The following is a 12,659-nucleotide window of genomic DNA, read 5'->3' as shown; positions in this document are numbered from 1 at the left end:
TTTTTTGATTGGATAAAGGGCTGCTGTTGTTCAGTTGCTGCCGGCTCCACGCTGTAGAGAGAGTCGCAGCGATATCTTTCCGAGTGCTGTCTGTTTGTGCTGCTAGCCTGTGGCGCTTGCTCGACGAGGCTGGTGTCAATTACTCCAAAACAGCTGCTTCACAAAACTCGTGCTGTCAAGAGCAAGCAAACTACGTTATGTAAAAAAAAAATGGAACCTCGATCGATATGGCCAGCATATCAGGCGCTTCCAAACTGCCCGAAATCACAATGTAGGCTAAATGAATTAATAATTAAAAATAATATTATTAATAATTAATTGTACACAACATAAAGTACTGTATATATCTAGGTTGGCTACTCAAAACAAAAAATATATGGTGACGATACGACACAGACGCAGTAGGGGTCCAAATTATCGATTAATTCATTAATTGAAAGTTGATGTATTGATCGATTAATTGATAAGCGACAGTTTTAGGACCAAAATGAGAATTTTAGTCCAAAACCAAAAATGAGTGCAGAAACATAATTGCCTTGATTTATAGGCCATAACGTCAACGAGCTTCAGCTGGACACAGACACACATCCCCTCTGCAGTTATTTATGAAGTCTCATTTCTCTCCAAAAGCCTTTGTAGGTTTATATGATTTTTCTATCTACAAAAAAATGAAATAAAACGATTAATTATAATCATTTAATTTAATAAAACCATTTCTTAACGGCAATTAATTGATTTTAGATTAATTGTTACCATCCCTAATATGCAGCAAAGGCCCAAATTCTGAAATGTATCTGGATTTATGAAAATTGTCTGGTTATACTCTGGTTATAACATTTTACACAAGATCACCATATAGGCTGGCCATGCTGCTTTTCAGCTTTGAGCTGTATCCTGTCAGACCTGTCTGGTGAGGATGAGACTGTTTGCATTGATTAGGTAAGGCCATTATGTAAGAATAGAGCTCCCTGAGCCCATTTATCGCCTATGACCCGTAATGGTTCTGTAATTAAAGGTAGGGTAAGCGGGCCTTAGCACACCAAGGCTCACCTGGCCGGGCCACCCCCACACGATCGTGATTGGAGGAAGGCCCCCACTCTATCCTGATTGGAGGAAGGCTGTTACCTACAGGGAAAACTGAAACACCTTTTTTCTCCTCACAGAGGATAGGGCGGAAGTCCTTATGGACCAAACACTCTATAGTTGCGACCTTAGGTCGCATTTACTATGAAAACCTGCAGCTCATGTGCGTCAGTCAGTAAGTCACGCCTCATGTCACGCTCCATATATGGCCAAGACAGAATTCATTCGCAAGTGTTAATCGCGTCACGGCAACCACACTTGCAAATTAATTCTGTCCTTGTTCCTTTTATGCCCATATATGGAGATCTCTGATGTCATCAATATTAAGTACATATCTGGGAATGCCCATATATGGACATATTGTGTCAGTCTCATGATAACTAGTGTGGTTGTCGCAACGTGAGTCACACTTGCAAATGAATTCCGTCCTTGTCCCTTTTATAACCATATTTGGAGATCCCTTATGTCATCAATATTAAGCCCATATCTCGGAATGCCCATATATGGACATATTGTGTCAGTCTAAAGGGCGGGGTCGATTCTCGCCCTTAAAGGAGTAGTTCACCCCCAAAATGACTTTTTTTCTATTGATTACTCATGCCATGGAGACTAGAGTTCAATAATATCTTTTGGTTTTTGTCACATTCCTAAGACAAAAATTTGATTCGAGTAAATTTACCCCCATTGATTCCGGATGGGGACCCGTTTCGAAACGGGTCCCCATCCGGAACGAATGGGGGTACATTTATTGTTATCACATTTTTGTCTTAGGAATGCAACAAAAAACTAAACATTATTGAACTCTAGTCTCCATGGCGTGACTAATCAATAGAAACTAGACCAGGTCAACCTGGTTGTGCCAGACCCCCTGTCTGTCATCATCATTTATGACATCATGCCTTTTGTAGGCATGTCATCATCATGTCATCATCATATATACCCTTTATATAGAAAACCCGGACAGACCGACATTTGCTTATGTAGGCCTACCCATTTCATGGGTCTGGCAAAAAAGTAATTTTGGGGGTGAACTACTCCTTTAAGGCGTCTTACTGCCTGGTAACTAGTACTATCAGAACATAGACCCATTTGTTAGTATTTGAATTAAATGAAATCACTTACCATACCTTTAAAAGATGACATCATAGGGAGGAGTGGAACATGTGTGCCCTCTTATAGGTCAAGATTGTTAGAAAATTGTGCACAGGCTGCCTCGCATAGGCTACTATAAGGTCAAGGACTCAAGGTGTAAATTGATATGGTAGCATTACTAGCCTATCATGGTTGCTTAACCTATACCGTTCTTATTTAGGCTATAGGCATAAACCTGATTCATTAGCTACATGCAGGCAAACTCATATTCCAAAACTCTTACAGAGATTTACTTGGACTGACATACAGTAGGCCTATGTAATGCAAAAGTTATTCGACCAATTAATGTAATTTATTGAATACAGCTCTGCAAGCTTATGAGAAAAAATGCATTCTGTAATCTTTAGAGAGAAATGTGCCATTTTCAAACTAGTAATACTTCAATATTTAAATCTAAAAACAGGCATTTAGCAGACGCTTTTAATCCTAAGCGATAACCCTACATGTTATAAGCATGCCCTACAAGCATACAATCACTTTCACATGTAAAGCCTGCAAAACTATGATAACAAATATAGTCAACTATTAAATGAGGTTTTGGAACCAAACATCGCCTTAACTATCGCCAAGAAAACTATCCTTTTAAACTGAAAAACTAAAGAACACATATATCGGTACAAATTACTCCAGCACCAACCTCATACTTGAAAAAATATAGTCCCCCTCGATCACACACACACACACACACACACACACACACACACACACACACACACACACACACACACAATATACACAATACTTGTACTGTATTAGATACAATCAAGTGCTAGCACACACATATTTTGTACTTTTGCGTTAGGTACCGTATTTTCCGGACTATAAGGCGCACTTAAAAGCCTTTAATTTTCTCAAAAAACTACAGTGCGCCTTATAGTCCAGTGCGCCTTATATATGGATCATTCATTGACATTGACATTCCCTTTAGCACAGCTCCATCTGTTGGATGCATAACGCAACGGTAGCGTCTATTATGTGCGCCTTATAGTCAGGTGCGCCTTATATATGAAAACAGTTTGAAAATAGACCATTCATTGACAGTGCGCCTTATAGTCAGGTGCGCCTTATAGCCCAGAAAATACTGTATATGATGATAAACAGATATTTAACGTACAGTATATCGATATATTTGGCTGTAATGCAAGAATAAATGTGTTCTGACAATAGCGGGAAAAGAAAGAAAAAAACAACAAGGTTTTGGAACAATGTGTAAATGTTGCCACACTGAAATCTTTTATTCAATATTCAAGGTGGATTAGAAATCTTATAAAGCATTATGGCTGGGCCATATTGCTCCATGGAAACATTAGAGGAGTTATTTGTTTTTTTGACAAGCGATGGAGGTGCACGCCGAGTCAGCATTGAGGCCTATAATGAGTATTTTGTTTCATAAAAGAGCAGCTACGGAACGAGGGCTTCAGACAAACCATAAAAATGAATGATTTATAACGCGGATTTGGCAGGAAAATGCCATTACTACTTTGACCCGTTTGGACAGAAAGTCAAAGCTGGTTGCAAACCCACACACTGGATACACCATGTATACAGTATAACCAGCGTCAAGTGTAAATCCACGATTTTATGATGTAATGAGTGAAAAAAGTTATGACAGTCTAAAACAAGTGCTCTTTTTCCCATGAGACTAAATTGCGTAATGGCGCGTTTCCTGGATAAATTACACTCTTTGGTGGAAACTTGTCTTCCAAAGGAAGTATTTCAGTATCTCAGGACTAGAAAATATTCCATGCAGTTCTTTTTTTATTCAGACTGAAATATAGGATAATTTTTCTATACAAACATAAATAGATATTTAAACCATATTAAGTTCACCCATGATTGTCTAATGATGAAAATAAAATATCAGTATTGAAGTATAGAATAGTTGAAAGAGAAATTAAAATAGTCAAATGCAGACGATAATATTGTGCCAGCTATTTTATTGTCACACACATACACGTACATCCACCGCTACAAACATTATTGCTCAAAACAATCTCTTTCACATATAGATAGTAACAAATATAGTCTGCTCTTAAATTATTCTGCTACATGAAGCAAACAGTCAAAGATCATATAACTTTCTAAGTACAACTGTGACAATTCTGGAAAACAATACATTTAAGCAAAAGCTAGAAAAATGGTAGAAATTAAATAAATAACTACGAGGAAAATGACCAAGACAGTGGTTCTATCCAAACATTTCAAGTCATCAAAACATTTTGGTAGCTCTATTCTGTGTCCACTCCTAAACCACTTAACCACAAAACATTTTAAATGTATTTTAAAAATAGCTGATCTACAAGCTCACAACTTGTCATGATGCAGCGCGTTGTGAGCTTGTTGATCAGCTATTTTCGAAACATTTTCAAAAATGCTGATTTTTTTTTCCTTTTTTGGACACCAAGGTTAAAGTGGTTAACCCCTGTGAGTTAGACTTGTCTGTTGAAAAGGTAAGGCTTAGCGAGTGGCTATGTGTTGTCAAAGGAATTATCTCTTCTTTATCTACAGCAAATTAACAAAAAACACATTCACACTAGTAATGTAAATAACACTACTAAACTTTCCTAGACGCTTCTTGATATTATACATGTACAACATTGCAAACCAACAAAAGGTGTTGTCCTGTACCACAAGTTGATGCCATATTGATTATAGCCATTGAGACAAATAGTCTTTGCAGATAATTTCTTTTAACCTACTAAAGTGCCAAACGGGTGTATAGTACCACACCATCAGTTTGGGTGGCAGGAAAGTTTAGACCGTCAAAGGAAAGTAATATGAAAGTCACTGTAGCGTACCTGTGATTCATAACTTAGCTGACATAAACTGATTTATTGTGATGTGGTACTGGATACCCCAATCAATTGTTACTCAGTAGGTTTTCTTCAATGTTATGAAGACGACAATATACAAATAGATTAATATTAGATGCAGATCACATCTACAACTACAATCTAATTGGAAAGTATGGAAAAACTAGCCACAGAATTTGTGTTAATGCACACTATGCTGTATCAGTGAATTTCAACAGGTCCCTTTCCGATAATACAGTACCGCTTAAGCATCATTTATACTTCTTGTCAAAATAACTAATTATTATTTGCTGAAAATCTGGTGTTTTCACTGAGCAACATGGTCATGTGACAAAGTATAAAGTAGCAAATCCCATTCCAACAGGTAGTCTATGGAGGAGCATGTACCAGCGATCAATCACAATGAATGACATACAGTAATGACGATGCCATGCGAACGCCTCTAACTTCTGAGGGATATTTTCACACCCGTGCATAATATGGAACACCCGTTCCATATTAAGTATGAAAGAGCATGAAAGCAACACATTTTTACTTTTTCATAGTAAAAAGGCTGAGGTCTGGAAGACTGGAATAGATGAAGGCCAGGGCAAAGGCAAGACAGGGAGGCGTGGCCTGCTACTAAAATGACTTCTCGCCAAGTGGAAGTTCAAGAAGTGGCAGCCAGTACTTGGTTCTCTGTTCTCTTTAAAAAATAAAATCCAATGCTCGATCTTTAAGGAAGAAAGTGATCTTAATGTACATCTACAGTAAACGAAGCAGAGTTGGATCACCCTTTTGTTGTAGAAATAAATACAGTCCAAATGAGAATTAATATCTCTGAATGTAAATCTTCATACATACCACAGATTCTGGAAAATAAACAATAAAAAAAAAAGGGAAATGATTTCCCGTTTCCTCTTATGCAAAAAAAGTAAAAGTAAAACTCCTTTATGAAATGCATTGCACTCCGGGTGAACGAGGGTAAAACGATGCCGCATTCTTCTATACCGTCCGTGAGTGTTAACGAGTACAGTCCTCTCCCTGTCATACCCTGTGGTTTAACAGTTTTACTGCCGCTAAGGTGCACCTTTAGGAGGCGGTCATTTATGCAGCTCACAGTAGTGTTGGGCCCTTGGTGGTGTAGTTCATGGAGGGGAAGTGCCGACTGTCTACATCCCAGTGGCCCTGGGCCTGGTTGTGGGAGGCAGACGGCAGGATGGGGGTCCAGTGGTTGATGTAGCTCGCCATGAGTAAAGTCAATTCCAGGATCTGGGAAAGGGAAGGACAGGTGAGATCAAATTGGGGATAATAGCTTTGCCATTATTAATATTTGTTTCATTTGATTCTGGGGAGCTGGGAAATGCACACTTGAGTCACACAGGATCTCTCAAAGCTGATGTGAAAACCTTTAGAAATGCAACTGAGCTGGTGCTCAACCTTATTAGCACGTCCTTCTGTAGTAATGTGACTCTGTTAAGGCCCCTTTGAGATTGTCTGTAATATACAAGATCAACCTGCTTTCTCCGTTAGCCCAAGGTTGTTGAGTGTAATCCTAACTCACGACGGTTGAATGAAGACAAAGACAAAGTTTGCGTTTCCCTCGCTTATCTTCGTCAGTTATTAGAAAACCCTCATAACACTTCAGCAGTTTGAGTACTGGTTTCACCAACCCGACGTTTACTTAACGCCTCAGTTGCTAATGCCTTAGATCATCTAGCCAAGTGATAAATAATGACCCTGACTAGCGTAAAGCAGAAAAGGGGGAAACTTGGCTCAGCATTTGAAGGTCTGAGACTGTCCACAAATCAATCTCCGCCTGAACATTTGTCCAGATGTACAACAGGAAGGCTTACCTTAGGTTTGGCCATTGCAAACACCAGCTTCTCCACACTCTTTTTCCCGACTCCTGGCTCCCTCTGCTGGCTGACGACCACCATGAAGTCGTCGCGGCATCCACCAAAGGTAATGACAGACTGATAGGAGTATGTGATCAGGGTGTGCTAAAAAACAAAGGATATTCAGTGTGAAACATACAGTAAAAATGAAACGTGTCAGTTTTTACTCTTGACCCAGAATAGACCATGTAATTCATGTCGGAAAAACATCCTGGTGGTCTTTTTGTGCGTCTGTGTAAGGTACACATTGAGTGCAAAGAAGCGTAACATAATTTCCCGATGATTTATTGTGAATTTCTTTCTCTTTTAACCATAAGCGTTACATGAGAGCACATGAGTGAGGCTGACGCCAAACCGAGAAACGAAAATTAACTCTCAAATACCTGGAACGCGCCCGAGTCGCGTTAGATTTTAACCACTTTAACCACTATTTTTTGCCTTAACCATTGAAAAATAGCAGATATACAAGCTCACAGCGCGGCACCGAGTGCCGCGCTGCGAGCTTGTATATCTGCTATTTTTGAAAAAACGTGAAAATGTGTGAAAGTCTTTGAATATCTTTGACCCGATCTTTGACCCGACTTCTAAATCCTTCCTCTAAATCAGTGGTTCTCAAACCTTTTCATGTCAAGGACCCCCAGAATTAAGGGTATTTAGCCACGGACCCCCATCTCAAAATATGTTGTTCCAGGGACCCCCCAGAAGCAAATATTTGAGTTACAAACGTTCGCTTTTAAATAGATATATTCAAAGACTTGCAAAGAAAAATCATGATTTTTCAAAAAATAGCAGATCTACAAGCTCGCAGCGCGGCACTCGGTGCCGCGCTGTGAGCTTGTATATCTGCTATTTTTCAATAGTTAAAGCAGTCAATAATTCTAGGGTTAGGGTTAGGCCTAAATGGGTTAAGGAACACAAGCTGCCGAAAATTACAGAGCTCAAGCCTAACGTTTATATGTTGGAACTGCTCGGTCCCTTGGGGTCAAGGGCGTTGAGTCGGTCATTGGTCATTTTTGCTTTCCTGTGGAGCTCTGGTGTTTCCAAACACCACAGAAGAAAAATCATTCCAGACCAGAGGGTCAACAAACCTCTGCAGCTGTGGCCTGGCCTGCAATCCGAACCTTTCGTTTTAAACCGGTGAATCCAGGGGCTTAACCAAAGCAAATTGCGAAATAATTTATTTAGAAAACAGATCTTCGGGTATGTTTTCGAATAAAACAGAAGCACACCGTCTTCACTTGCTCCATAGAGAAAACTTAAACTTATTAAAAAGGTAACATTTCGGTCATGGACCTTCCTCAAGATTCCATCAGATGACTAAGGAGCCAAGATTATTGCCTGAGAGGCAACCAGATATAGCATTAAGGATACATAATCATCTCCATTCATAATATACTGTAACTCACTGATGTGATTCCAAGGGTGAGCATGAGACTGATATAGCCTACCAGCTATAACGTTAAACGATTCATAAACATCTCCGTTCATAATATAACTCACTGAAGTGATTCCAATTGGGTGAGCATGAGACCGATTGCATCCCAGATGTCCTTCAGATGGGTTTGACTGGCTGTCAGTGTTTCTATAGTTCATGAAATCGCGCTGAAAGTGGTCCAAACGATATCGTTCACAGCTACTGTACAGTTATCGTTAAAGTTGTGGTGTGGACTAGTTGTGTGTGAGAACGATTTTAAATGTACATGTTTATAGTTATTGTTATCATTCTTGGTATGAACAGCATGTACAAATGAAACCACAGGTCCATTTGGTTCCATTGGTACTCTCTCAGTTATGGTAAATGGTAAGTGGTGCATTTAGTGCCTTTATCCAAGGTGAGATTGTGCATTACATTCACCCATTCACACACACACATTCATACACCGATGGCGGAGGAAACCATGCAAGGCACCAACCTGCTCATCGGGAGCAACTAGGGGTTCAGAGTCTTGCTCAAGGACTCTTCGACACTAACTCAGGGGGAGCCCGGGATCGAACTGGGAACCCTTCTCAGTTACAGGTGTCCTTCAAATTGAAAGGTTTGGGAACCACTGGTGTAAACAGTTTCCCTGCTGTAGACTTACCATAGTGTAGTCCAGAACACACAATCCATCCTCATTGACAGCTAGCCACACCTGACTCTGTTCAACAGGAGAGGGCGGGACCGGCTATGGACAGGAAGCACAAATAAAGTTACCACTTGAGCTATATACTATACATCGCGGTGTGCCAAATAGCGAAGGTAGTTGATCTACAATCTCACAAACCGCTACATCACAATGAGTGAGTTAGTAAAAACCCACATTTGCCTATAATGACATGCCCAAAATAGGGAAGCCAGGTTGAAAGTCAACCAAGTTTTACAACTTCAAATCATGTCTCTGTTTTACAGCATGATAGACAAGTAAAGTCAAGTCAAGGCATGTCTTCTCTTGAATTTGACAAAAGGAGAGTGAGGAAAAAATGATATGGCTGCTTATATCTAACCTTTATATTTACCATCACTTATAATACTTCTACAATACAATATGATATTTGATAGTTTGTAAGAGCCTAGATGTCTCCAACTAGGCCTGATAGCTATTGTTTTGGTACAGCTTATCTTGTTATGGTACAGCCTGTCCTTGAAACAGCTGGAGTATAACTATGATGTCTGCCCTGTTCTCTTGGCAGAACTACCGTACCACTGAGATGAGTGTAAGTTCTCCCCATGATATCATGTACGTAAAGCATAACCGTCACCACCTAGAATATTGTCTGGTCTCCTATTTGCCTCATCGATTACTGATTCATCCAGAATTCCATGAGGAGAGCATTAATTGACTTCAACTCCACTGCAGTTACTCAAATATGAGGAGGGACACAGATAAAATCCATGAGAACAAGCATAAAGGAGGCATATAATAAAACAAAGATGGTTTACCTTAGCACTGAAGAGTTTAGCTCCAAATAGGGGCCACTTCCGAGCCACAGTTAGATATATTCTCACACACTCAGATGCACTGCACCCACGAAGCACAGACCACTTAGTGGCCAGACGTTCAGTAAGGTCCCTGAATGGGGAAAAACACAAATATTTTGTTTAAAGAGGAGTCTTCGATCACATGAACCCCATGGCCCAATTCTGGGGGCGAACATTCAGAGAAAATAGCATCTACAAGCCCTCTACACGATTTTGAGGGTGAAGATGTCACTGTCACAATTACTTTATAACATCATTTGTTTCTGATCACAACAAACAATAAAGATAATTTGCCTGTGGATGAGAATGTGTGATGTTGACATGAATGCTGACAGTGTACAGAATGAGCTTTACCTGAGCTGCTCATTACAGCAGTCCTGTTTGTAGCGTTTGGGATAGAAGCGCTCCAGCACCTGCAGAAGAACCTGCTGGGATTTAGGCTGAGGAGAGGCAGGAGGAGAGGCTGCTGGGCGCTCCAGATCACCATGCTCTACCTGCCAATGGAGGGATGAGACAGAGAGAAGGGAAGACAATTAATTGCGACCGTAGGTCGCATTTACTATCAAACCCTGCACAAAGTGTAAGTCCGTCAGTCAGTCAGTCAGTCAGTCAGTCAGTCAGTCAGTCTGTCTGTCACACCTCACACGTCACACTCTTGCCCTGCTCATATCTCCGCAACCGTTGCCCCGATCCATGCCAAATTTTGCACACACCTTCCTTACCTGCCAAACTACAACCTCCAAGGACCCCCGGAGCTCCAGGGACCCCCAGGTCCCTGGGGGACCCCCAGATGTAAAAAATGACCAAATGTGCTAAACTGACCAAATGACCACCCCCACGGGGCTGCTCACGGGGAATTCCCGGGGACCACCCACTCCTGGTGCTCCAGAACGGATGCAAAAGTGGTGGCGCCCCCAGTGGAGGACCCCCTACACTGCAGCTCACATAAAATGCCGTAACTCCGGCTAGGAGCGACCGGGACAGCCGGGGCCGGTACCTATTCGTCCGCCTTGCCGGCGCGGAGACCCCACCCCTCATTTCTCACATGGCCCTCTTCTAGCGCCACCATGAGGCCGATTCTTGCAAAACACATTTTTGGACACTGCTCCTACAATTTTTGCCCTAAAATCACGCAAATCGGTACACAGTATGTCTACACTCATCCCATCAACATGAATCTCTCCCATATAGCGCCACCTCCAGGCCGATTTTTAAAAACACATTTTTGGACACTGCTCCTACAGATTTTGCCCTAAAATCACGAAAATCACTACACAGTATGTCTACACTCATGTCATCAACATGGATCAGGAAGATTTTGGCAAAACACATTTTTGCCCTATTTGTGGAGATAAGTGACCTACGGTCGCTTATCTCCCGATTAGGGAGTGTTACTGGTTATACTGGCTGATCTCAAGTCCAGAAGGCTGTCAATTACACAGATGTCACTGTCTGTCTATGAGAGAAAGCAGAGACACACACACACACGCACGCACGCGCACGCACGCACGCAGCCACGCACACGCACACGCACACACACACACACACACACACACACACACACACACACACACACACACACACACACCAAGCATGCCCACGCAGACACATGCCAGTGTGAACGGAGCAGTGTGTACATGCATGTACATTTCAAGGCTGCTGAAAAGCATCTCTCTGGTCACCCAGCGGTATTACTACAGACACGCATAGACACAGTAGTGCTTTGGAGGATGGATGTACCACCATGGCGTCCGGCCAATCATTTTTTCACATGCATTCGCAGGAACGGCACGGAACAGTGCTTGCATGTGTGAACGCGTCCCCATAGATTCTAGTGACATATAGCCTATCTAATCAAATGGCTATATTTGCATAACCAGGTTTACCAGTCAGTGGTGTGCAGTGCATCCCCCCTAGATTCACAAGCCCAAGTACCCCCTATTCATATGGATACTTTAACACCTAATGGAGGTTTCCAGCGGTGACTGCATGTGCATGTGTGTGCGTCCTCATACATGGCTCCATTAGTGGTATGTAGGCTACTGTTTGAGATTTGTTCAAACTTTGTTTGTCTACTGCAGAGCTGTATTTTCTAATTGAATTAAATGAAACTAAAAAATAAAATCTTAACAATGCAAATTCCACCATTAGATCTGCTGTCATCCGTTCTTTCTAAATAGCCTCTAGAGGCGCACGCGTGCATGTGACGTCAATAAATGACCGTCCGCCCAGCAAAGAAAATTCCAAAGCACCACTGCATAGACCCAAAAATAAGCCAGTTCTACAAAAGTGGTTATCAATTTGATAGAAAACGTAAAAGTTGGATTAACTAGTAAACCATGTACAGTTTCAATGTATCGGTCAGTACTCAGTAAGCCATATGCAGTATTAAATTCAGTACATACTGTCAGTAGACAAGGACAGTCAACAGTGTACCAGAAGTCACAGAATAAACAGGCTGCAGCTATATCAGTCATATCACATTCACAAGCAGACAGTTCAGCTTCATTTATCGTCGTTGTTGGGTGGAAACCATTTATGTCAAAAACCGTTCGTTTTGTATTTATCATCTAAAAAATTTACAAAACTAGTGAAAACAGCCGATCTACAAGCACACAACAACTACAAGTAACAACTCTGTTGGAAATTAGGTTTAGAGTTTCAGGAAATGCATCCAACGATTGAGGAACAACTGTAACAGTGGAAGCTACTGTAACCTCACACTCAGAAGTGACCAAACACATTTGTGAGGTAAAAAAAAAAGGGATTCATTTG

At 41.1% G+C, this 12,659-nt stretch overlaps 1 protein-coding gene across 2 annotated transcripts in view; it reads right to left on the bottom strand.

Moving 5' to 3' along the window:
* Positions 1-4,173: 4,173 nt before the first annotated feature.
* plekhh1 (pleckstrin homology domain containing, family H (with MyTH4 domain) member 1) overlaps positions 4,174-12,659 on the bottom strand; it is a 62,504-nt gene continuing 54,018 nt past the window's right edge. For both annotated transcript variants that reach the window (XM_080750554.1, XM_080750555.1), the window contains exons 26-30: positions 10,239-10,378; positions 9,846-9,975; positions 9,007-9,090; positions 6,884-7,030; positions 4,174-6,299 (exon numbers count right to left, since the gene is read on the bottom strand). In XM_080750554.1, coding sequence (XP_080606680.1) covers positions 6,144-6,299; positions 6,884-7,030; positions 9,007-9,090; positions 9,846-9,975; positions 10,239-10,378 — 657 coding nt within the window. In that variant the 3' untranslated portion in view covers positions 4,174-6,143. The remainder of the gene's footprint in view (positions 6,300-6,883; positions 7,031-9,006; positions 9,091-9,845; positions 9,976-10,238; positions 10,379-12,659) is intronic.

The sequence above is a fragment of the Nannobrachium achirus genome (genome assembly GCF_963921795.1).
Source record: "Nannobrachium achirus genome assembly, chromosome: 20".
NCBI classification, from domain to species: domain Eukaryota; kingdom Metazoa; phylum Chordata; class Actinopteri; order Myctophiformes; family Myctophidae; genus Nannobrachium; species Nannobrachium achirus.
The sequence above is the reverse complement of the archived record's forward strand: the minus strand, read 5'-3'. Positions and strand labels throughout refer to the sequence as shown.